Source organism: Ailuropoda melanoleuca, chromosome 2 (genome assembly GCF_002007445.2).
Source record: "Ailuropoda melanoleuca isolate Jingjing chromosome 2, ASM200744v2, whole genome shotgun sequence".
Classification (NCBI taxonomy): domain Eukaryota; kingdom Metazoa; phylum Chordata; class Mammalia; order Carnivora; family Ursidae; genus Ailuropoda; species Ailuropoda melanoleuca.
Genome location: NC_048219.1, coordinates 893,339 through 918,781, shown reverse-complemented (window position 1 = coordinate 918,781; position 25,443 = coordinate 893,339). Strand labels below are relative to the sequence as shown.

Genomic DNA, 25,443 nt, shown 5'->3' with positions numbered 1-25,443 from the left:
CACTCAGCACAAGCCCCGACCAGGGACTCATCAGGGACCGGGAGGCCGAAGGGACAAGGACGAGCCGGCACTCGTCCAGACTGCGCCACCGGAGAGGTCAACGTGCCACAGCCGCTGTACTGCTGCCCAGCTCCTCAGTTGTCTCCACCCTGTTCTGTGAACACCTCGAGCGCGGGGACTGTGTCTCCTTCCTTCACCTGTTCATCCGGTCCCTCACTCAGTCAACACACACTTGTGAAGCACCTACTGGGTGTCAGGCATGCTGCCAGGCCCCAGGAAGCCGGCTTTATCAACCGGGGTTTGATCGGAGCCCCAGAACGGCGAGGAGATACCCATATAGAAATCCAGGGACTTTTCACGGCCACTGGACTTCCACGACGGTGGGTGCCGGTAAAGAAAAACATTCTGTGAGAGGCTGTTTCTTGTACTGCTGGTGCTGCTGCCTGAAATCCTGTGGCCCGAGTGACAGGGCAAACTGTAAGGGCAGGGACCAGTGGAACCCGTGAGGACAGCCCCAAACACGCTTCACCATCCCATCACCTCCAACGAAAGGAGCTGAAGCAGGTGGCCCGGCAGGACCCGGGGCGCTGCAGCCCCAGGGCTTCCCGGCACCCACACGGTGAGCGGGCAGATACGGGACAGCAGGCGTCAGCCGCGACAGCATCTCGTGCCCTGCTCTGCCCCTGCTGGTAAAAATCCCACCGTTTCTACTCCACACCTGCTACCACATCCCACGCAGAACATCTCCGGAGACCCACGCCAGCCTGGAATTCTGAAGAGATGGAATTTCTGGGAAATGCAGGCTCCACGTAGCTAAGGGGCACGTAACAGAGCCAGGACAGTCCACCCACCCCCTGGGGGGGCCATGCGATTTGGAGAGATGACCTCCCTGATGGTTCTCCCGTCACCCAAGTGCTTGTCAAATAACAGAGTCAAAGAGACCACCTCAAGCCAGGTTTTGGCAATTCCTGGATTTCCTCGTTTCCGCAGAACTGTTCCCAGAAGCGAGAGAGGGTCCAGGGCAGCCACCATGGAGGACCTCCGTGGGGTCCCCCTCTACAGAAGACGAAGCCAGAGCCCCAACCAGACTAACCACCCAGGGACAGCCTCTGCTATCCAAGGCAGTTAGAGCAGAGAAGAGCCTGGCCCTCAGGTGGAAACCAGGGGCTCCTCCTGAAAACTCCCAATATGGACGAGTCCCTGAGCCACCCCAGGTTCTGTGTTCTCTCTGTGTGGGCTGGAGCCGAAGACAGTGCGGTTAGTGGTCAGAGTCCAGTGCTTAGACCCAGGATCTGAGATCTAACTCTCCCTTCTGCTGTTGATGTGCTGTGTGACTTTGGGAAAGTCTCCTAACCTCTCTAAACCTCAATTTCCTGGTAGATAAAAGTTCCCCATGGGCCCCTCCTGCTCAAGCCCATCTCAGCCTGGGGTGTTGCTTCCGTAACCTCGCAGCTTCCCTTGTCCACAAATGCCTGCCTGCACCTGTCTGAATGCTGGTGCCCTGAGCTGGGATGCCCAGAGATGACAGCCTGCAGAAGCTAGCAGCCAGACCACCCCCGCCTGCCACCTGACCCTGATGGGAGGCAGGAGAAGCCGGGGCTGGGCTCTCCATCAGCCAGGATATCGCACCCGGGGAGAGATGGCATCAGAGTGAAGCTTCTGACTCTCCTATGTTCCTATTTAACATCGGACTTGGGAAGCAGTTTTGATTAAAAAAAAAATTTAATGAGCAAATGGAACATTTGAGCCCCATTCTTTGTAACACTGTCGAATACAGACGTGAACTTTTCTAAGACATTTGTACCTTCAGAGTCATCTCATAAAATTAAATTTTATTTTGAAAACGTTCAGCGTTGGAGCTTTTTAAATATAGATTCCATTTATCGTGTGGTTGTTTTGGGGTTTGTCTGCGTAAGGAACCAAAAGTTCCTTTCTTGGAAAGGGCTCTCCTCTGTTTTGGAATGTGTGCTTTCTTCCTGCAGTCTTGGCATTAGAAGGCCCTTTCTCTTATGAATTGATAGATGAGGTGGGTTCTTTAGAATCCTTGCTTGGTAAAAATAAACCCCTCCGCTGAACCCTATTTTTTTAATGTCCTGCTCAGTGACATTCCAGAACCTCACCGTTCCCATGTCAGCACCCAGGTGCCCTCCGCGTTACCCACTTTACATTACAAGAAACAATCTAGTTTCTTTTTTAAAGAAACTGGAAGTCAGAGGATTTCAGTAACAAGCCTGAGACCACACGGCTGGAGAAGCCAGTGCTGGGATTTGACCGTGACGCTCTCTGGCCCGAAAGCCCACGCTGGTATGATTGCCAGCACCTTCTCCCCACCCCCTCAAGGAAGAATGAAGCCCAGTGCTTGGCTGGAGAGGACCCCCAGGGTGTAAGGAGATGAACCCCAAAGGAGGCTTGGCTCTGGTCCCAGAAAACCTTCCATTTATGAATCTGCCCCTTCTGTTCTTGGGAGTTGGGGGTTGACTTGGGGTCCAGCGCCCCATTGGCAGAGGAAGAAGCGGTGAGGGCGATTCCCAGAGCAGAGGAAAGTGCCTGCATGGTTTTATTTGTCTTCAGAATAAATTTTATTTAATATCTATATGGCAGACTTATGGGGTCAATTTGGCTTCTACCTTGAGTCATAATCCTCTAAAGGGTGGTAGTGAGAATCCCATTGCAGAAACTGAAAGTAAATGCATCTTGCCAGAGAAGGGTCTCTGTCTGCAGGGCGAGGGGGAGACAGCTGGCCTGGAGCTGAGGGCAAGCTCCCGGCATCAGAGGGGCCGACCTCGCCAGGGGAGGTCAGGGACCCTGACCTTACCAGGTCCTATGACCAGAGTCACTCTCCTGGGATGCTGTGGACAGTGAAGAGGGGCCGTGGGGCTCCTGCAAGCCCCGAGGAGCGTGGAGAGAGGAGGAGGTCCAAGACCGGCAGCCTCTCTCAGGAGCCCAGCAGCGTCGGTGAGCTCCGTGGTGTAGGAGAAGGGGACAATGTCTTGGTCAGCAGAGGATGTTGGGAAAATACTGGTAGCGAGGGTTGTAGCTCCTTACGTTCCTCTTCAGGCAATAGACCAGCTTCCGGTCACAGGTGCAGAGCTGCGCTTGGCAGAGGGGCCCGAACTCTGCAAACCAGACACCACAAGTGCAATGAGGAAGGGAAGGCTGTGCCAAAACTAGCTTGCTGCTAGTCTGAGCAGATGCCCCAGGCTGCCTCCTGCCCCAGGAAGCCCTCAGTCTGATGAGGGAGGCACAGCCTCCACACTGGGGAATGCATGAGCTGATGGAAGAGGCGTAGCTGCTGCCCCAGGGGGAGGTTTCTGCCCAGGCAGACACAGCCCCTGCCCTCTGGGAGTTCCCAATCTGACTGTGGAGACATGTTCTCTCGCCGGGAGTTCCCACTCTGATGGTGGAGACAGCCTTGCTGCAGAGGAACTCCAGTTCTCGTAAAGGAGACACCCCCTGCCGACTTAGCTTTGAACTCAGATGGACCTGAGCTTGAATCCCAGCTCCAGCTGTGTGCCCTGGCAAGGCTCTGCATTCCAGGTTCCTCATTTGTAAAATGGGGAGACTAAACACACCCCAAAAGATAGTTGGGGGAGCAAGTCAATGGAGGTATGCAAAGCATTTGGCATGAGTTCAGCTGCCCCTCGAGGTCAGCCAGCCTCTATCTCGGACGGCAGAGCTGGGGGCAAGAAGGGCAGGATTCTGCAGCTGTGTCTGACCTCTGGGGAAGGGCAGAAACATCACAGACTGAGCATTCACTGAACTCAGAACCAGCAAAGACCCAGGTTCTATCAGTGGCCCAAATGGGAAGCCCCAGCCTTACCACAGGTGACCCGTCCCCGGGCAAATCTGTATTTGTATGATTGTGTCCGGATGTGGCAGCCTTTCTCCTCCAGCTCCCCATAGCAGTGATCATGCACCCAACAGCACCTGTCAATGCAAGAGACGGAGGTCCTGAGTGGGAGGGGCGTGTCACTTTAGCAGAGGCCACCTGGGTGGGTGTGGTCTGGCAAAGAAAGAATCTAGGGATATGGCTGAGTCCTTCTCTGCTCTTCCACTGGGGCTGCCTGCCACTGGCTAGAGGTTCACTGACCCACTTTCTCCTCCAGGGCTCACGGTGGGTCTCCATTTCCCAGCCTCCCTGGCAAGTGGGTGTGGACACATGACTAGGTTTCCACCAGGGCATCATGGGCAGAAGGGATGCCCACCATCTCCAGACCTACCCATGAAACCCTCCCACACTGTCCTCCTCTTTCTCTCTTTCTCCATCTCTCAGCTGGATGGAGATCACCCAGCAGAGGACTTTGAGGCCACAGGGGATGCTCTCAGCTGGATGGAGATCACCCAGCAGAGGACCAGGGGATGGCAGAGCCACAAGGGGGAAGGAACCTGGGTCCTGGCATTAACACGTAATTCACGTGGAACTGTTAGGTAAGCAAAAGACAAATGTCCAGTATGTTAGGTGGGGCAGATGGCATTTTTTAAAGTTGATTTACAGAAAAATAGAGACAGTCATACAGAGTGTTCCCTTTTACCCCACACCCAGTTTTTCCCATCATTAACATCTTCTATTAGCACAATACACTTGTTACAATGAACAAACCAATATTGATGTCATGGACTAAATAACTAATCAGCTAAATCACAATACATCATTATTGATTTATTAATTGTAAAAAGTCCATAGTTTATTTAGATTTCCTCAGTTTTTACCTAATGTCCTTTTTCCATGTGAGGATCCCATCCAGGACACCTTGTTACATTTAATTGTCACGTCTCATTAGGCTCCTCTTGGCTGTGATAGTTTCTCACATTTTCCTTGGTTTTGATGACCTTGATGTTTAGAGGAGCGCTGGGTAGGCATTTCGTAGGATGCCCCTCTGTGGGGTTTCTCATGATAAGACTGGGGCTATGGGTTTATTTCGCTGCTCTACTTACTCCAGCTTTGACTATTGGGAGACCTTCCAGTTGGCTCCTGCCCTCCCTGACATGCCTCCATCAATGTGGCAGGTGGTTCTTCTCGAACACTGCCTTATCTTTTGGCCTTACATGAGACTCCAGGCTCATCCTGTACATTTTCTGCCCTGGTCTCCACGGAACCTTGGTTCCGTTTTTCGGAGAATGGTGTTAGAGAACAGGTCTGGGCACTACGAGTTGCTTATGGCCCCTGGGATGTTGTTTCTTTTAGGTCCTCTCAGCTGCCAGAGCAAAAAATGTGTCTATATTAACCTGTGTTTGTACACACATCTGTACCTATTTCTGTATGCAAACACCCACACCTGTATTAAGCTAAACAGGAGTTCATACTGACATCCCCACCTCTAATCCATCACCAGAGGGAGTGAACTCCCCCTTCAGCAGTGGAAAACTTGGCTCCCATCATCTTCCATCCATTTACCTAATGACCCCATCCCATTATCCACATCAGAGGTCCCAGAATTTTCCAAAGAACCGTCTCTCCTTCTCACATGTTCTAGAACTTTGACATTTTCCAATCGAGAAATGGAATCTAGGTCCCCTTCCTCTAAAAGCCTTTGTGACTGCCTCCACCAACTGACAGCATAGAATTTCTGAGGTTAGACCCTTTCGTCTTGCGGTCTTGGGACACTCACTCTTGGAACCCAGTGGTCACTGTGCTGTGGGGAAGTCCCAACAGCCTTGGAGAGGCCAAAGTGAGAGGAACCAAGGCCCCCGGGCCACGGCCTCTGCTGAGCCCCCAGCCAGCCCGGCCACAGCATGTCGGCCACGGGAGTGAGCCATCCGGAAGCTGCATGGTCCAGCCTCATTTGAGCTGCCCAAGTTGAAGCCGGGTGCAGCAGGGACAAGCCATCCCACCAAGACCGGCCCCAAAGGCAGATTCTTAGCAAAATAAATGGTCATGGTTGCTTGAAGGCACTACATTTGGGGGTAACATGTTATGTAGCAATGGACCACCTGACACGTGTGGTCACTGAGACGCGTGACGTTACTAGAGCAAGTCAGTTAACCTCTCTGACATGCAGTTTTCTCATCAATAAAATGGCACTTTAATATTCATCTTCCAGAACTGACATGGAATCACATGAGATTGTGCGGGCACAGATGCTGAACGTAAGGGGTAATCATGATAATCGGCTCACCAATCCGTGTCGTCCTTGGGGGTCCCCCGACCGCCCCAGCCGCAGTAGCAGCCATAGAAGCCATAGTTCGTCAAGGCGTTCTTCCCAGTCACCTTCTCAATCATGGACCTGAGGTCCAGCAAGTCCCCGGGCACAGCAGGAACACCTGGAAGACAGCCCCCGGACCCCGGTGAACACACTTGCCCAGCTTGCACTTGCCTCTGCTCCTGCCCTGGGGCTTGCGGGGACCCAGGCGTCTCCTCCTTATTCTCCCCATTAGCGGGACGGGAGCAAGAAAGGGGAGGGCATGCAGTAGAGCTAAAAGTCCGGACTCGGAGAACGGGAGACATGGGTTCAAATCCTGCCTCTGCCACTCATTTCACAACATGATGTCGACATGTGACTTAATCTCTCAGAAGTTCTGCCGCCTCATCTGCGAATTGCGGGGGGAGGGGCGCTAAAGCGAAAGCCTACATTTTGGAGTTATCCTGAGGGTTAAAATCAGAGAAAGTACATGAGATTTGAGCACAGTGGCCGACACTTAGTGAATGACCAAGAAATGGGAGGTCTGAATACGGCAGCTGTAGGAAGCAGGCAGACAGGTGCACACGCCCCTCCCAGCAAATAGCACCATTTAGAACACAAGGCCCAGGACCTTAGCAGAGGGGGGATCCTTCCAGATCACTGAAGCCAGCTCCCTCGCCTTCCAGGTTGGGAAACAGTAGTTTGAGGGAAAGGTTCAGGGCTTCACAGTGAGCCAAGGGCTCCCTCCCTGCACTAGACCTCCCACCTCCGCCCCCCGCCCCCGTGAGTCTCCAGGGATCTGGCAAGACATTAAGATTAGGACAGCTTGTTGGGGGCTTGTACATGGTGATGGGGCTCCCCTGTGCTGTGCAGTCACCTCCAGCTGGGAGGTGGCCGCAGGAGGGGCTGGCCTCCGCAGAGAACGACCCAGGAACAGAAGAGTTACAGAAGGTCTTGTTCTCATTTGGGCTTTGTCTGGTTTTGTTTTGCACCGAAGTAAAAAGTAATGCCTCCCACATTTGCAAGCCACATATCGTCCCCGCAGCACAATCTTTACCCATCATCACCTAGAATCGTGCGACAGTCCCACCAGGGGGCTGACCATCATCCTGTGTCACTGACGAGGAGACAGAGGCCCAGAGAGGTGAAGGCTCTTACCTACGTCTACACAGGGAGGGCAAAGCCGACCTTCAAACTCAAATCTCTACCTTCAAGACTAGCTTCCTTTCCACTACGCTACTGTTCCTAGGGGTGGAAGGTCACAAGTTCAGAGGTCATGGGGCCAGCACTTACTGCAAACCAGGAACCAAGCCAGTGTGAGAAGGGCATTCATCTCTGGGGTTCTGGAAAAGAAAACACATCCCGTGACATGCCTCTCAGGGGACACATTGGGACCCCACCCCCGGGTCCCCGCCGGGCCCCAGCTGCTCCTTATGGGCAGCACAGGGGTGACCTTGGTCGGAAAAGACGCAAAAACCTCAAGGAGTGGATCCCAGAGGTCCTTCGGGGCAGTGGAGTGCTTGTGGGGTACGGTCCCCTGTAGAGGCAGGAGAGGACTTTCCCACCACAAATGCCCCAACACAACTGCCTCCCTCTGCAGACAGTGTGACCGCCTTTCAAGGCCTTTTTGTGGCTTTGTGGGTCCTGAGCACTTTTGCCTTCGTAGGCCCCTTCCTCCAAAAAAAGTTCTTTCAAGTGATATTTTACAACCGTGTTGGTATGGAAACTAATGCAATCCAGGCTGGATGTGGTATTACGTATTCGTGACTCTAACTTCATTTTTTCTTCCTGATTCTAAAAGAATTCAAGTTCAATCATTTCCATGGGCCCCAGGCACTGGGCCTACCCAAAGAATAAGGCAACCCTGGGTACTCATGAGGGCTCCGAAGGGTAGGTATCACTTCTCCCATTTTTCCAGTGGAGAAATGGGGGATCAAAGAGCTCGTGGAACTTGCCAGAAGCCACACAGCTAGTAAGAAGTGAAAGAAGGGTTCAAACCCAGGCCTGCGCGCCCCTCACTGCACAACACAGCCTCCCTTCACAAACGAGTAAGTTGCCTTTGAGCCGTGGAGGCTGTGGAGGCTGGAGACCCCAGCCTTCCTCCCCAGCACCTGCCTTTGGCAAACACATGAATCACTGCCTTTGAGTCCTGAAAACTCACACCCAGAAGGCAGAGGAAATTCCATGTGTCTTGGGCCAGTGCCTGATTCTAACTTGGCCTCTCGGAGGTTCCTTACCGGCGGCTGCCTGTGTCCCCTCCCTGTCCGGATCCCAAAGTCCTTGTTTATCCACAGCTGCTCGGTTGGCTGATGGTCTGCCAGGATTTCCCCTGCGGTGCCCGGCTGTCTCTGATCCCTGAGTTCAGCGGTCAATTGTGCAGCGCTCTGCCCCGCACCCTGGGGCTCCTGGCTACCGGGCTGGCCTCTCCTTGCCACCCTTGTCCAGCAGCCCCTCTGAGTTCCAAGAACATTCCTGAGGGTTCTGTCCACACATGGCCTCCACTCCGAGAGCTCTGACCAAGCAAGGGAAAAGGCTCTAGACCCTACCCTTCCACACCAGTCTACCTCGGCTGTTTCCTGGAGCTGCAACAGGAGGACGGGGCCAGCCACACACACGGGGCCCCCACGGTGTACCAGGTTCTGTCCCCTGTCTCTTTAAGCCTGCCGAGGACCCTGGCAGGTGGCTCTTGTTAAACCTGCTGGCACAGTGTCCGTCCTTTCGACAATTTGTTGAAGGAGGGGATAGCAGTCATTGATCTCACAGATGGGGAAACTGAGGCTCAGGAAGGGGACGTGAGCTGCCCTACGAGTCAGCCCAGGACCGTAAATCTGCTCTGCTCCTCTGCCTCTGAGCAGCCCTGTGTACCATTCATGCTGTCCCTTTTCCATGTTTGAGGATGCTTTGATGTCCTGTGGACGCTTTGCAGGGCTGGGAAGACACAGTCCCTCCCAGGAGCAGCTAATTCCTAGAGGGAACTCAAGACTCCCCGAGGAGTACAGCTTTCATCTATGCAAACCAACCAGTCCTCAACTCACATCGCAATCCCCCTGTCTAACTCTCCCACTCCCAGCCAGTATTTCCCCTGCTCTAAATCACCCCAGGGCCAGGAAGCAGGCAGCGAGGGACCGACCACCCCTGCAGCCCAGAGTCTGCTGAAATCCTTCGAGCTGGCCAATCCCAAAACCTTTGCCCTCCCCTGCCCTGCCCGTGGAAAACACAAGAAAGGCTCTGGGGCGAGCTCACTCTCATTTCTCGTGCCTCCTGAGCAACCCTGGTTTTACCCCGTGGGGCCCTGTGCCGTGCAGTGCATCCCCTTCTCTCAGAAACCGTAAGGAACAGACTGTCTTCTAAGTGGCACCTGGCTCCTGATCTCTTGGCCTCACTGTATCTGAATCGAACCAAAGTCCCAGGCACATTTTAGGGTACTTTGGGCCAGGGACATTGGTGTGAGGGAGCAGCGCTAGGCCCCATGGAGAGGTGTCCGAATGATGCCAAGAGGTCTCACCGAGAAGGCGACAGAGGCATGGACACAGCCGCGCCACAGGCCAGGAAAGCGGCCCATTGGTGGAGCTCAGAGCCGGCCCGAGGGAGAAGGATGTGGGGCTGGTTATTTTTATCAAGCGACCACAGAGGGAAATGAGCACAGCCGCGAGATAATTTTGGAGTAAAGTGGTGGCTGAGGTCATGAGAGGTGGAGAGAGTGGAGACAGACAGCCGAACGGAAGCCTGAAAATGTGGGGGTCAGAAGTGGCCGGGTCCCTGGAGGGACAGGATGCAGCACCCCCCCCACGCTCTAGGACCCCCAGGTCAGGTCTCTGGCCACAAAGGATGGACAGCACAGCAGGCATGGAAGAGACCGCCCCTCAATCTGGGGGGGAGGCCCTGGGGCATCAGGGGGGCTCCTCTCCCAGCCCCTCTCCTTCCCTGTGCCCTGCGTACCACCCCACCTCCAGCAAGGCAGCCCCCAGAATGAGATTCCTCACCAGGGAGACCTTCTCTCCGACTCAGGCCTGCAGAAGGGGCTGGGCCGTTGGGTTTTAAAGGCCTCTCTGCCCGCCTCCCACGCTCCTGCCTGGGCGGGCTCCAGGAGTCCTCACGGCTTACATAGGAAGCCCTGTTTCTCACCACCCCCCCGCCGCCCCGTCAAGACCCCTGCTGACTTTTTGCCTCTCTGGGTCCCGAAGCAGCTATTCCCTGGAGTGTCTCACGGTGCCTGGGTGACATTCAGGAGAGATGCTGAGGAGGGTCTGGCTTGGGCCACCCCGTGGTCCAGGGTTCTCCAGCGGGGACAGGAGAGCTGGAATCCCCCTCCCAGGGCAGCCTCCCTCCTCCCGCCACCCTGCGTCTCTGTGCCGTCCTCCAGCCCACGACTCCTGCTCCTATCTCATTCTGTCTCCCTGGGGCTCAACTCAGGGACAGCCATGACAGCCAGGCGGCACCCCCTCTTCCTGTCGTTCCTGACCTGTCAACCCCCGACTCTGCCCTGTTCCCGGGGTGGGGTGACCCAGGAGCCCATGAGAACCCCACTCTGGAGATGCTGTAAACTGTCCCTGGGACCCAGCTGGCACCTCCCTTTTGGCACCAGCTTCCTTACTGAATTCCTGCATTCTTTCTCTCTGGGAAGGAGAACCCACCAGCCTTGCAGGCAGAGCCATGCAAGCTGCAGTACCCACTCAGCCACTCGGGAGCTGTGTGACTCCGGGCAAGTCACCACACTTCTCTGTTTGCTCCTGTGACCCGGGAGAATAATGACTCCCTGCCACCCCAGAGGCTTGTGGTGAAGAACATAGTATATAAAATAAGGCCGGGTGGTGAGGTGTGTGGCTCAGGGGTTGTCGACATCACAGACTCTAGATGAGCTGCAAGTCCTGGGTTCCAATCCTGGCTTCCCCACTACAAGCTACATCTCTCCCGGGGCTGGCTGGACTTGGCCTGCCTCAGACAGTCCTTGTTAGGATGAAGTGACTGAATGCATTTATAACACAGCAGTGGCCAAACAATGCGAATAAGTAAATGACGAGTAACCTTCTAGAATGTTCTTCAGGAGCATAGGTAACTGTTACTATGCTCTGTTCTCCACTTCTGTGACTCCCAAGCCCTGCCCTGTCCCTGACCCCCATGTGCACACACTTTTCTGAAACGTGGGTGTGAGTTCCTCCTTCTCCTCCCTCTTGTCGTCTTTTCTCCCCTCTCTCTGCTCGCTCACGGCAGCATCAGAGAGAAGCCCCTCCTTCTGGTCCTCAGGAGCCCTTCTCTTCCTGAGACCTGAAGGCTGGGCACCCAGCGGAACCCCGTGAACCCCAGTTCAATACAGAAAATACCTACTGAGTGTCTCCTGCACGCAAGGCGCTGTGGGGGAGCCACTGTGAACGGGACAGAGGCCGGGCTCCCGCACGCTTGACCTCGGGTTGAGGGAACAGATAATAAAGGCATCAAGTAAACAAGCAGTACTTCTGGGGGGGGGGGTGATAGCAGGGAGGGGGGAAGACTCTTCTCTGTCTTTTCTCTTTCTCCACTAGTTCTTTCCTCCACCTACGAACACTCAGCCCTCGCCATCCGAAACCAAACAATTCGAAGCAAGCAGGGGCGCCTGGTTGGCACAGTCGTTAAGCGTCTGCCTTCAGCTCAGGGCATGCTTCCAGAGTCATGGGATCAAGCCCCATATTGGGCTCCTCCGCTGGGAGCCTGCTCCTTCCTCTCCCACTCCCTCTGCTTGTGTTCCCTCTCTCGCTGGCTGTCTCTGTCTCTGTCAAATAAATAAATAAAATCTTAAAAAAAAAAAAAACAACAACGACAAAAAACGAAGCAAGCCGAAGGAAACCTCCCTGGCTCTGTCGACCTGTCTCTCCAGCTTTTGTTTTTCCCTCTAAAAGCCACATTTCTGGACGGAGAAGCCTCCACTTGCCCATTACCCACTTCCTTCTGAACGCGGCGCCGCCTGAAGCCTCTGCTGTGTCCCGGTGCCGGTCCCAGGGACCCCCCAAAGCCTGGCGCTACCCAAGCTTGGGCTTCACTGTCCCCCAACCCCCGCCCGGCCTTGAGGGGCCACGCTCTGCCATCCGCCCTCCGCGGCTCACCCCCTCTCTGTCGGCCTCCCACATGCAGGTGTTTTCACGGAATCTGAGCTCAGAGTCTGCTCCTCTCTCTCCCCACCTGCCCGGGGGGCAGAGACTTAGATCTTATTTCCATGCAAATGTCTGGAGGTAGCCTGGCTGTGCAGTGTCTGGCACCGGCTTTGACACAGCAATGACACTCCCAGAAATGAGTACGGGAATGAAGAGAAGGTTCAGTGTCAGGTCCAAGCGCCTGAGCTTCCAGTCAGAAAGAGCTGGATTCAAATCTGCGTGTCACCTCCGACCCCCTGTGTCCACTGGCCTCCTCAGGTCTCATGCTTATCAGCATCAGTAGAACAGGACAAGAATGGAACCAGCTTCGTTCTGTAGTTGTGATCATTCCATAAAGTGAAGCAGACAGGCTCAACACCTTGCCAGGTGCCTTGCAGGTGCTCAGTGAATCGTAACTAGTACAAATATTATTGCCGTTACGTCATTGCACTGACCTGAGAACCAGATCCCCTCCCCCCGCCGCCGAGGGTAGGCACTGTGTCTGCTTCATGTCTGCACTGCTGGCGCTCGGCACACAGTAGGTGCTAAGTTAGGTTTGCCGAGGGAACACGTGACTCCTCCAGCTCTAGCTTCATACCCACTGCCCCGGATCCCACAGCAAATACAGTGATTAAATATATGTAATCCTTACAATCCAAATACCTGCCTGACAGTGTAGCTCAGAGTCCCGCAGGAACCCCAGGACCAAACTCAGCGTCTACCCCACAGCCCAGCCCCCTCTGCCTGGTACTGCATCCAGTCAGTCCTTTACACCTCAGGGATGAAAATGCCCCAACCACTTCCACCCCCATCGAGGGGAAGACCCTGGAGGGCAGGATCCTTCTCGGAGCCATTTCTGACCCCAGACCTAGGGCCCCATCTGACACCTGGTGGGCCCTTCCGGAAATATCTGTGGAATAAATTAAACATGTCATAAACGTGCTTGTTCTCTGGCAGCTGCTGAATCACTTTTGTGCAGGCTCCTCCCAGGGCGGAAGCCCCATGGAGGGCAGCCAGAGACACTTGGACACTCTCTCATCCCGAGACCAGAGCTGCCAAAGAGCCCTCGGCCTCCTCAGAGGGTCAGCTGTCCCCTCAGGAGGCTGGCACATAGAGCAGGGTTGCCCGGAGCTCACTGGTAGATGGTCCGCATTGATTTCTCCTCCTCGTCCAGGAAGTTCTACCTGATTCCTCCTTCCACAGGAAGCTTGCCTGTCTCTGGAATGTTGCAGAATGCATCACCCATACTGCCTACTCTAGCACTTCCATCTAGAGGGAGTTTCGAGGCTGGTCAATCAGGAAGGAAGGAGGAAGGAGCTCCCTACTCGGTGGGTTACCCACTGTGCCACCAGCACAAGGCAACATCCCCATTTGGGATCTTGAATTCTCACAAAATCTTGTGGGGCTTTAGGACCCCATTCTGTAAGTGAGGAAACGGAGTAGATGTGAGGTAGCTTATAAAAGATGGACCCAAACCCAAAACCTGGCCTGACACCCTGGTCCATGCTCTGGCCTCTCCACAAAGGGGTTGACAGCCAATAAAGACCCAAGAAGACCAAAGTATCATGTGATTTCCTCCTCCTGTACATGGAGAAGTGAAAGCTGAGCTATAGTCAGAGCTCATAATTCCTGGTAATTGCTTATTGAGTGGACCTGGGTCTTTGGTTATGAACTTGCAGCCCTGGGCTAGTGCTGGGTTGGTCCTATACACTGCCTTTCCAAACACTGGAATTCGTTGTTAACATGTGAGCATTAAGATCTCTTACGAGATCTCAGACAGAAATCCAGATTTCCAGCTTCTCTTTAAAACACCTGGCGATCCCAGCTCTGGATTCCTACATGACAACAACTGGCCAGAGCGGAGAAAGAGCTGCACCCATCCCCTGGACATGTGGTTAGCTTTGCCTTGGTCTCCACCGTTCCTTACTGTCTTATCCCCATCAGCTTCACGGCTTCTTCCAGCCTGGAAGGCCTTCTAATGGCCTGTCATAGAACTCAGGCTTGAGTCCTCCTTTCTCAGGCTGTCCCCCAGTAATGGGACAGGGAGTGCCTGGAGGGCAGACATCATCTCCTGTGCAAACTTGTGTCTCCGGTGCTGAGCTCAGAGCCTAGCACACAGTAGTTGCTCAGTAAATGTACATTAGGGGCACCTATCCCAGGACGAGGAGATCACGGAGGGCTTTCTAGAAGAAAAGACACCTGTACTGCATCTTTAAAAGTAGGCTGGAGACATTGGAACCCTTGTACACCATTGGTGGGAATGTGAAATGGTACAGTTGCTGTGGAAAGCAGTACAAGTCCTTAAAAAATTAAAAGTGGAATCACCATATGACCCAGCAGTCCCACCTGTGGAATGTGCCCGAAAGAATTAAAAGCAGGGTCTCAAAGAGACATTGGCACCTGCATGTTGATAGCAGCATTAGTCACAGTAGCTTAAATGTGGAAAAGACCCAACAGTCTATCAACAGGTGAATGGATACGCAAAAGGCAGTAGATACATCTGGTGGAATATTACTCAGCCCAGAAAAGGAAGGAAACTCTGCAGTAGGCTACAATAGGGCTGAACCCTGGGGGCGTTACACGAAGTGAAATAAGCCAGTCACGAAAACACAAATACTGTGCAATTCCACTTGTAGGAGACACTTAGAGTAGTCGACATCATAGAAACAGAAAGTGGAGTGGGGGGAAGGATAGGGAGTTAGCATTTCATGGGAACAGACTCTCAGGTTTACAAGATGAAAAGAGTTCTGGAGATGGATGGTGATGGTAGTTGTTCGACATTATAAATGTATTTAATACCACTGAACTTACATTTAGTATGGTTGAGATGGTAAATTTGAGGTTGTGTGTATTTTACCACAATAAAAAAAATTGGAAAAAAAAAAAAGAGTGGATCAGAGTTCACCAAGCAAGGATGCGAGGAAGGGCATCCCAGGCAGAAGGAACAGCCTATGCAAGGCTCACAGGCATGTGTCATGATGGCTCATGTGGGGAGCCACAAATGTTTGAGGTAGCTGAGAGCATTAGGCAGTGGTATGTGAGTGAATATTTAACAACTGGCTCTCTTAGGGGAAGACAAGCCCTAATTTTTAACATCTGCCCGTGGCGGTGTTGTAAGTACTCGTGCTGTCGGCAATCTCACACTAGTAATGTTACCGGATGCCGAGTAGGGAAGATGTGCGAGAAGCTGACGGAGGCACGCTGCCTACTGATAAGGAGCCCGTGTTCTGGAACCACCACTCATGAGCTGTGTGGCCTTAAGCAAGGTTTTTAACTGCTCTGTGGCCTCGGTTTGCTAAGCTCGGTAATGGGGATAATCATTGTACCTGTGTCATCCAGTGTTCCGAACTGATGCGTGGCAGGTGTTCAGAATTGCGTGGCCACATCGTAAGGGCTCAACAAACATTGGCTGTTTTCACTTGGAAAGCAGGGCAGGCCCGTGCTTGATTCCTCGGAAAAGGGAACTTTTCTTTGTGGTTAGTAGGAATTGAGGAAGGGCTGGCAGAAGAGATGCAGTGGGGAAGGTCACAGAGAACCTTGAGTGTCAGGCCAAGGAGTTTGGACTTTTGCTCCTGATGGTGTCCCAGAATGGCCTTTGAGCAAGAGCAAGGTGATGTGAGTTCAACAAGAGATGAATAAGTCCTACCCCGAGAACCCCAAAACTGAACCACGCAAAGACAGGGTGGGATGACAGAGGTCAGCCATCAGACCTGTGACCCCAAGCCTGGTAGCACTCAGATCACAGAGCCAGCGCCGTCTGTGCCGTGACGGCAGGAGTGTGATGCCCAGAGTGCGGGCTCCTCGCCGACCTCATCGGGAGGGATGTGCCCGGTCTGATCCCTGCTCTGAGAGCCTTTCTGGAAAATTGAAGGGGGAGGGTGTCTGGGTCACAGAATGCCTGTCAGATGGAGGGAACAGGGGCTGACCGGTGTTTGGAAGGGGGCTCGGGGTACCCAGCCTCTGTCTCCAAATCTCTGAAGGGCTGTCAAGGGTGAAAAGGACCACAGGTGTCCCATGTGGTTCCAGATCAAGGAGCCAGCAGCAGCAAGGGTGCTGATTTTGGTTCGAGTCTGGAAAGTTTTTTCTAAGAGCCCAAACGTCCTGGGAATAGAATGAGCAGTCCTGAGGGGGGTGAGCTTTCTGCCCCTAGAGGCACTTTTTCTTTACCGCATTTTTGGAACAAGGAATATAGTGCAAAAGGTGGGGACTCGGGAGATGGGGCAGACCCCCACTTGACTCCTCCAGAGAAGGAGATTTCTTTAAGTTTTAGGAACACGGACAACCTGTCAAAAGCACATGAAGTTAGCTTAAGTCCATTACGAAGCATCAGTTCTAGTCGGTAAAAGTGTAAAAAAATGACAATTTAGCGAAATTAAAAAACACAGAGAAAAGTCAGCAGCCCTTCAGTTGCTCTACGGCCTGGGGAGAGCTGTCAGATATTCTGTGCTCGCTGCCTCATGGGTCCCCCCACCCCCGACCTTGATTCACGGCACAGTCATGTTCAGGGCTGTTGCAAAGGCAACAATTGAGTGGGATACGGACTGGATGACCTCCAGACCTCCGGCTCTGACCTTCTAGCGGCAGTGCCTACCATCCCATGAACCTTGAGCGCTCCAAGCTTTTCTACTGAGGGCTTCAGCACTTGCTGCCACCCCTGCCCGGAGTACTAATACTTAGCATGAGTAAGAGCTCCAGGTCTCATCCTCAATGCCACCTCTTCCAGGAGGCCTTCCCTGACCACCTACCCAAGAGAGCGCCTCCTCCTCCAGTTAGGCTCAGATCACTGTTTTTCCCCTTCATGGCCCTGACCATCGTCTTTCCCTCTCATGCATTTCTTTTGTGACTTGTTTAGGACTCCTGTCTCCTGCCCCTGCCACTAGAGGCCAGGAAACTCGTCTATCTTGTTCATCATAGTTTCAGCAGCTAGCACAGAGCCCCATACATATTAGTATTTGATATTTATCTGTGGAATAAAGAATAATTGGGGGGATGAGCCAAGACTTGAGGGAGAAGCCAGGCTCACCGGATTTCAGTCATTCGATAAGTTAGCAGCCTTCCCTAAAGATACACACGGGGGCACCCGGCTGGCTCAGTCGGAAGAACGTGAGACTCTTGATCTCAGGATCGCAAGTTCAAGCCCCAAGTTGGGTGTAGAGATTACTTCAATAAAAATAAAATAAAGATACACACGGCTAGTCTTCTCTGGGGTTCAGTCTGTTCCTACATATGTCATGGTTATTTTTCAATCACAAACTGGTCTGATTTCCGCCAAAACTTTTGCTGAAAATGCAAATTCAAACACCTCGTGGACAGCAAGCACCTGTCTAGTTTTACCTTTGAGAAACCAGTTAAACTCTCCATTCTCTAGAAACATGCTTTGAGCTAGCCTTCCTTTCTGCCTTTGTTTCTGTTGTTCCCTGCGCCCCCAGAAGGTTCTTCATTGTCTTTTTTGCCTTGTAAACGCCTACTTGTTTTTCCACACTGTAATGTCACTTCTTTTTTTGCAGAAAACCTAGCACAGGCTCTGACTGGCAAGATCCGACGTGGTGCCCGAGATTCTCAGCTCATGATCCTGACACCCACAATTCCAGGCCCTTCCACTTGCCTCCAATCCCAGTCCAACCCAGCAATCATTTCTGCAGCAACTCCTGTGGGCCGAGCTCCCGCTGGGCATTGCCGGAAACAAAGGCAAAGTTAAGTCCACCCGCCTCTGCACTCTAGAGTCGAGAATCCATTGTCAGTCTGTTAGGATGGGGGAAACGAGACGAGGCCTTTAGAATGCCATAAATCTAGAATAATATTTGGACTCCTTCCCTGGGCCTAACAGGAGCTGTGCCCCTCTTTGGATGCCTTTCCTGATACCTGCCAGCCTGCTTTCCTCCTCTGTTCTCGGATCGATCTTCTTAACCTCTGGGTCATCACATATCACCAGCTGCCAAGGTCAAAGGTGCCTGTCTCCCCCCACAGACATGTGACCCTTTATGATCTGGCCCCACTACCGTCCTTTCCAGCCTTGCCTTATCCACCACCTGCTCCCCAGTGCATTCCTGGGAAGAACGCTTTTTGTTCCCCAATTCGTCCCCAAATATGCCGCATAGAAGATACAGTTTGGCGGGTGGTCAACACTCCAGAGAACGGTAACACAGGGAAGCAGGACAGGAGTGCTGGGGGCGTGTGTTGGGGCAGGGAGCTTGATGGTGGGCTTTGTCAGTTTAAATAGGGTGGCCAGGAAAGGTCCGATGGCGGAGGTGTGGGAGCAGGCCACGGGGACATCCTGGAGAGGAGCATCGCGGACGGAGAGGAGAGCACGTACAAAGGTCCTGGAGTAGAACCGTGGTGTGAGTTGGAGAAACAGTAAGGACATTAGGTCTTCCTTTGCCCTCCCCCTGCCAACAAAAACCTTTTAGTGAGCCCACCACCGCCCCCCTGCCCGGACTGGATGGGCTCCCTTCACTGTCCCCCAGCACCCTGTGAGCGCCCTCATCACAGGACGATCGTGTCCTATCACAGTGTCTCCCCCACAAGACTGAGAGCAACCCGGGGATGGGGTCTGTGTCTTTTATTTTGACACCCCCAGTGCCCAGAGTAGGGTTTAATATACATTTATTGACTGCCTGAGCGAATCCATCAGTGAATGAACAAACTAGGCCGTGAATCCGTGAGGATGTCTCACTGCATCTCGACACTTGGCAGCATCTAGCATGCTGGCCCAGACCGGGTCTGAGAAAAAAATGTTTGTAGAATGACTAATAGAAATAGCCAAGGATCATGGAGCTCAGACACCATGCTGAGCTCTTTATGGCTGATCCCATTTTACCCTTAAAGGGATCCTAGGAGGTGGGTGCTGCCATCATCTGCCATTTGCACACGAGGACAGCAAGGATCTAAGGAACGGAAACGGCTCACACATATCACGACGCCGCTGGTGAGCAGCAAAGCCGTGAGTCGAACCTGATGGATCTGACCTCCGAGGCTGCATAAATTCAGCCCAAAGCTACACTGCCTTCCAGAGAAAGGGGGCTGGGCATGGGGGCGGGGAGAGGAGGGCTCCAGGGGGCTGGAGGAAGAGGCCAGAGAGGTTTCCCTTTTGGGCCAGAATGGCATCCTCCGGCCCCGCACTCCCTCCCACGTGTACCAGAGTGTCTGCGTACAGGGGATGCTCAGAACTGTTGATGGTTCTTTTTCCAAAGATGAATATTCCCTTGTGGTTTGAGTTATAAAGAAATTCAGGCAAAGCCTCAGATTAACGTAAATACAGATTCCAACTCTAACCCTCTTCATGACTGGGCCTGGCTTTGCCCCCAGTTTCAGGGACAACCTTCTGGGTGATCTCAGCTCCCTTCAGGTGGGCCTGGCCTCCGTGAGAACCACACGTCTCCCAGGGCTTGCCACCTTACGGGAAAGGGACCCCAGGACCCTAGTGAGAGTCCTCCGGCAGGGCTTAGGCCTTGCCCACACTCCCCAGGGACCCTCCTTGCTCTCCACATCCTCCCTTCTCCCATCTCTCCCACGGCAGCTGCTCTGCCCCTCCCGGTATATGCAGCCTCATGCCCTTGACTGACCTTTCTGGCCTGGCCTCGGCTCCTGCTTCTGTGGCTTGCTCTCATGAGCAGCCCCATGGGGCTCCAGGCCCTCCTGGCTCCCCGCCCCCAGCCACAACATTGGGGTCCGTAGGCTGCGAATCCCAGTAGACTCTTGGCCTCCAGAGTCCTAAAGGCCTGAATGGGAGCGAGTGATGAAGACAGGCCTGGAGGTGGCGAGAGAAACTTCTGCCCGCTCCCAGCCAGGCATTCTTCTGCTCAGCCCCCAACCGCCTTCACAGATCCAGGAAGTCCAACAAACCCCAGGGCCTGGGGCTGGAGGTGTTACCAGAGGGGACTGGGCAGCGACCCAGAGAATTCCAGCAGGGGTGGCTTTCTGTTCAGAACGATCCAGGTCACAGCCTTATCCGGCTCCACAAGGCCTTTGCTAATCCCCCCAGCCTGCAGTATTCACCCCCCACCTCGGCCCTGACCTCAGAGCTCTCTTAAGGACCTGACAATCTGCTAAGTAACACGGCTATCGGAACATCTGGGATCCTCAGTCTCGGCTGAGACAGGGGCATGAGCCAAGAGCCCAGGGATGGGATGCCCAGGAACACACGTGGGGAGGAGCCAGGTAGGGTGCAAGGTGCTAGAGCCATTGAGGAGGCAAACGTACCAAAGTGAGCTCTGAGAGTGGGCACCAGTGGCCAGAAAGGTGGTGGTGTCAACACTCACTCAAAAATAATGTCCTGAGTACCTACTGTGTGCTAGCCGCTGGGTACAGAGGTGAATGCAAGCAGGAGACTCCTTGCTTGGAGTTTCAAGCAGAGGAATGAGCACGTCACCAAAACAGTGGAGAAGTGCAGAGATGGATGGATAAGCCCAGAGCAGCAGCCTAGAGAGGGACTCCCTGCCCTGGCCAGCGGGGGCTGGGAAATAATAATACAGCTGCCACTGCAAAGATAGTGGAGGCATTAACCCTTACAGGGTGCTTACCGTGTGCCAGGCACTACGCTAAGTGCAACACACGATTTGCCCCATTGAATACGGACGTTAACTCCCTGGGGAGAAGTGCTCTTCAGACAGTGGGTCCAGGAAAGTGGCCAAGGTCACACAGCTTAACCAGAGGCTCCCGTGAGCTTAGGACTCTATTTGTCCAGGTTGGCAACTCCCAGTTCGACTGCTATAGTCTTTGACACAATACAGATATTCAATTTTATTTTTTGCATGATCAGAGAGGAGGAAAAAATATCATTTAAAAAAAATCTACACATGTGAAACTTCCCCATATTCACCCAAGATAATCACTAGTAAGAATAATTTTTCTTTTTCTTCCTGTTTGATTTTATCTAAATTGGCTTTTATGTTTGTTACAGGGTTTTGTTGTTTCTTTCTTTTTTTTTTCAGTTTACCTTTGGGTTTTGTTTTGTTCTATTTTTTAATTAACGCCTTGCAGATTAAGTGGAAATTCCTCATTGCCCTTTCTCCCATCCTATCTCCATCCCTCCTTCCTTGCTCCTTCTCCTTCCACAGGTGACCAGATTCTGAAATTGATATCTAGCGCACAATTTATGCTCCTGCTGCATACATTATCCATAAACAATATATAACATTATTCCTTGTTGTTTTTGTCTTTTATTTTTCCACAGATGGAATGATAGCATACTTAATATCCCACAACTTGCTTTGTTCACTCAATCCATATTGGTCCCTCTGGGTCTGATTTCTTCTTAGGTATGTATTGAAAAGGGCCATGTTGGGTCATAGAGTTTTCACATTTTTTCCAAAATTTTATTTTGAAAAATTGAACATTTGAAATCTACAGAAAAGTTGCAAAATTCATACAGTGAACACCCATAACCCTTCGGTTCACCAATTGTAGACATTTTGCTAATAACTGTTCTGCTTCTGTTTTACGCACACACACGTTTGAGGATAAATTGCAGATACTTTATCCTAAAGAATTCGCGTCTATCATCTAAGGACAAGACATTCTTTTACATAACCCAATATAATTTTGGCACTCAAGAAATTCAGCATTGATTCAGTAATACTATTATCTGATGGGCATTAAAAATGTCTAATGTTCAATTTTCCCCTATTGCCAAAGTAACATCCATTATGTCCAATTTTTTTTTTTTTGCTTTTTTCCATCCAGAATCCAAACAAGAATCAGGCATTGCATTAAGTTGTAATCTGTTGTGCTTTTTAATCTTCTTTAATAATCTACTAAGTTCCTCAATCTTTTTTTTTTTTTTTTTTTTTTAAAGATTTTATTTATTTATGCGACAGAGATAGAGACAGCCAGTGAGAGAGGGAACACAAGCAGGGGGAGTGGGAGAGGAAGAAGCAGGCTCATATCAGAAGAGCCTGATGTGGGGCTCGATCCCGTAACGCCGGGATCACGCCCTGAGCCGAAGGCAGACGCTTAACCGCTGTGCCACCCAGGCGCCCCCCTCCTCAATCTTTTTTTTATTTAGTCTTTTATGACATTGACATTTTTTTTCATCTAGGCCATTTGTCTTGCAGAATACCTCTCGATTTAGATTGGTCTGGTTGTTTCCTCATGGTTATCAGGTTACACATATTTGGTAAGGATGCTACCTAGCTCAGGCGGGGGGCATGCACATTTTCAAGTTTACTCGTTATCCCAAAATTCTGTCCTTCATGGTTGTACCAGTTTACTTGTCTAGCAGCACCATGGCCAACACTTAATAATGTCACCTTTGTCAATTTTTCCATATCTGATGAGTATGAAATGGTACCTCAACACCATTAGTGCAATCGAGCAGTTTTGCATGTCCTTACTCGCCATTTGGACTTCCTCTTTCATGAATGGGCTGTTTGTATCTGTGCCACTTCTGACCACATGTGCCCCTAGCTCCACCCCTGTGTTCCCCCTGCTCAGCTCTTTTTGGGGACAGGAGGGCGGTGAGAGGGGAACACTTCCTGTATCAGCTGCTTCCGGGAAGCAGAAGACTGGCAAGACATCAATCTTTTTTTTTTTTTTTTAAGATTTATTTATTCAACAGAGATAGAGACAGCCAGCGAGAGAGGGAACACAAGCAGGGGGAGTAGGAGAGGAAGAAGCAGGCTCCCAGCGGAGGAGCCTGATATGGGGCTCGATCCCATAACGCCGGGATCACGCCCTGAGCTGAAGGCAGGCGCTTTAACCGCTGTGCCACCCAGGCGCCCCTAGACATCAATCTTTTGCTATATATATGCCCACGCGTGCCGATCGTCTTTCAGCTTTATTTATGGCATCTTTTATAGTATAAAAACATTGGACACTTCTGTAGTAAGTTATCGGTCTGCTTTGGCATTTTATTCGCAAAGTCGCTCATGACTCTGAGGTCAAAAGAATACTTTTCTGCATTTTCTTCTATCAGAGCTTGCTTGTGAGTATGACATGAGGCAGGAATTGAATGTCTCCATAAAGGTATTAGTTCAACACTTTTGGTTGAATGATCCAACCTTTCCCCTCCAGTTTTAGTATTTCCTCTATGACGTAAGCTTCCACCTACACTGAGACCTGTTTCTGGGCTTTCCTTATTTCACATTCATCTACCTGTGCACACTTAACCTAGTGTTACTCTGCCCGAGGATTATGACCATTTAAGTCTTCACGCATCCTAAAGAAAGTCTCTCTTCTTCCTTCTTTAGAAATGTTTTGGCTATTCCCAACGGGGTTGGTGAAACATTACCACCTCCAGGCGAATTTTAGAAGTTTTTTTCAAGTTCCATGACAACTCCTATTGGAGTTTTTTTGAAAGTACATGGAATTTTGTAGATGGCTTGACGACCTTTCATCTTGCCCACTCTGAACATGACATAGTCTTACTCTTTATTCGGGTCTTCTTATATGTCCTTCGACAAAGTTGTATGATTTTTCTTCAAAAAGACTCTACTAACTGTATAGTAGATTTCCGGTAGAAATCCTGTATTTTTTTGTACTCATTGTGAAGGGAATCTTTTCCCATTACATTTTCTAAATGATTGTTGGTGGTATGTGGGAATGACTTTGGGTTTTGTTTTTCTGTTTTTGGGTTTTGGTTTTGTTTTTTTTTTTTTTTGTATATTGTTCTTATATTTAGCAACTTTGTCAAATTGTCTTAGTCTATAACGCTAATTGTCTCTGCAAGGAGAGTCATAGTGTCTGCAAACAGTGATTTTGTCTTCTTTCCCTAAGTTTTTTATCTATTTATTTTTGTCATCTTATTCCATTGGCTAAGACTTCTAGTAAAATAATGAATTGCAGATGTGATAGCAGGTATCTGGGTCTTATTCTTGACTTTAATTGTAGTTTCAGCATATATTTATTGAGTGCCTCCTTTATGACAAGAACTTCACCAAACACAAAGCAAAGCAAAATAGGAGGTTTGTCAGGTCAAATTGCACTTAGTTCTTTAAATTAAATTCCAAAAATTTGCTAAATATAACTATTACTTACACTTGGAATGATTTTAGATATGTTCAAAAAAAATCAGTTATCTAAAGCTATAAAAGCTCCTTGCCTCCTTTATTGAATTGGTTTAACTAAGTTATTTGTGATTATTCATTTTAGATGCAAACTTGTTGTTTTTCAAACAATCATTTGTAATGACATTGCATCAATAGTCAGAATTTTGTCTAATTATTAATATCGAAGTCGTTTATAAATAAATAACACAGTAAAAACGAGGATTAAAGACCAATTTGTAGGGGCACCTGGGTGGCATGGTTGGTTAAGCGTCGGACTCTTAATTTGGGCTCAGGTCATGATCTCAGGGTCGTGGGATTGAGGCTCACATCAGACACCGTGCTGAGCATGGAGTCTGCGTAAGATTCTCTCTTTCCCTCTCCCTCTGCCCCTCCCCACCACTCTCTCTAAGTAAATAAGTAAATAAATAATCTTTTTTTAAAAACCAATTTGTATTATTCAGGATGAAAAATCCCCAGATAAGAAATGACCATCACCATATCTCCTATGTTAGGGGGAACATATGAAAATTAAGAACAATTAAAAAGAAAAAAAAAAAGAAAGAGAAAATACCAATATTTTACATATGTACACAAAACAGAAGAATGCTCTACAGCACATATAAAAAAAATCATTAGAAAAGTCACAGAACCTTGGGGCGCCTGGTTGACGCAGTCCTTAAGCGTCTGCCTTCGGCTCAGGGCGTGATCCCGGAGTTCTGGGATCAAGCCCCACATCAGGCTCCTCTGCTAGGAGCTTGATTCTTCCTCTCCCACTCCCCCTGCTTGTGTTCCCTCTCTCACTGCCTGTCTCTCTCCATCAAAGAAATAAATAAATAAATCTTTAAAAAAGAAAAGTCACAGAACCAGAATGATTCAACAGACAGCGAGAGGCAGTGGTTTGCTGGCAGATGTTCTGCAATCAGCCTTTGTGGGGGGGAAGACAAAACAAAACTTGCTGTGTAGAGTTCGCCAGTTCCGAAGTGTGGTAAGTGTCCCCACTACAACTGATTTCAAGTTACCAACATGACACCACCAAGTGAGGAATTGTTAAGTTGGACTTTATTAAAATTAAAAACTTCTGCTCTGTGAAAGACATAAGCCACAGGCTGGAAGCAAATGCTTGCAAAACACACATCTGGTAAAGGACTTGTATCCAAAATATACAAAGAACACCTGGAAATCAACAGTAAGAAAACAAACAACACAGTTACAAAATGGGCAAAAGATCTGAGCAGA

The 25,443-nt window shown here is 50.9% G+C and overlaps 1 protein-coding gene across 3 annotated transcripts; it reads right to left on the bottom strand.

The window, feature by feature from the left end:
- Nucleotides 1–2,582: 2,582 nt before the first annotated feature.
- Nucleotides 2,583–19,907, bottom strand: PLA2G5 (phospholipase A2 group V). Of its 3 annotated transcripts, none has more exons than XM_034643460.1 (5): nt 19,786–19,907; nt 7,413–7,462; nt 6,117–6,261; nt 3,821–3,927; nt 2,583–3,116 (listed from the first exon to the last, which is right to left on the bottom strand). In XM_034643460.1, exons 2-5 carry the CDS (start codon nt 7,450–7,452, stop codon nt 2,995–2,997), a joined length of 414 nt encoding a protein of 137 aa, XP_034499351.1. In that variant the 5' UTR covers nt 7,453–7,462; nt 19,786–19,907; the 3' UTR covers nt 2,583–2,994. The 3 variants fall into 3 exon arrangements, with proteins under 3 accessions (XP_034499351.1, XP_034499358.1, XP_011218589.1); XM_034643467.1 differs by lacking the exon at nt 19,786–19,907 and adding an exon at nt 10,280–10,417; XM_011220287.3 differs by lacking the exon at nt 19,786–19,907 and adding an exon at nt 10,103–10,173.
- Nucleotides 19,908–25,443: the final 5,536 nt, after the last annotated feature.

Coding starts and splice junctions, on each gene's coding strand:
- PLA2G5 (XM_034643460.1), bottom strand. CDS start 7,452: ATGAATGCCCTTCTCACACTGGCTTGGTTCCTGGTTTGCA. Junction 6,262..7,412: donor GGCTTGGTTCCTGGTTTGCA/GTAAGTGCTGGC, acceptor GCTGTCTTCCAG/GTGTTCCTGCTGTGCCCGGG. Junction 3,117..3,820: donor CCGGGGACGGGTCACCTGTG/GTAAGGCTGGGG, acceptor TCTGGTTTGCAG/AGTTCGGGCCCCTCTGCCAA.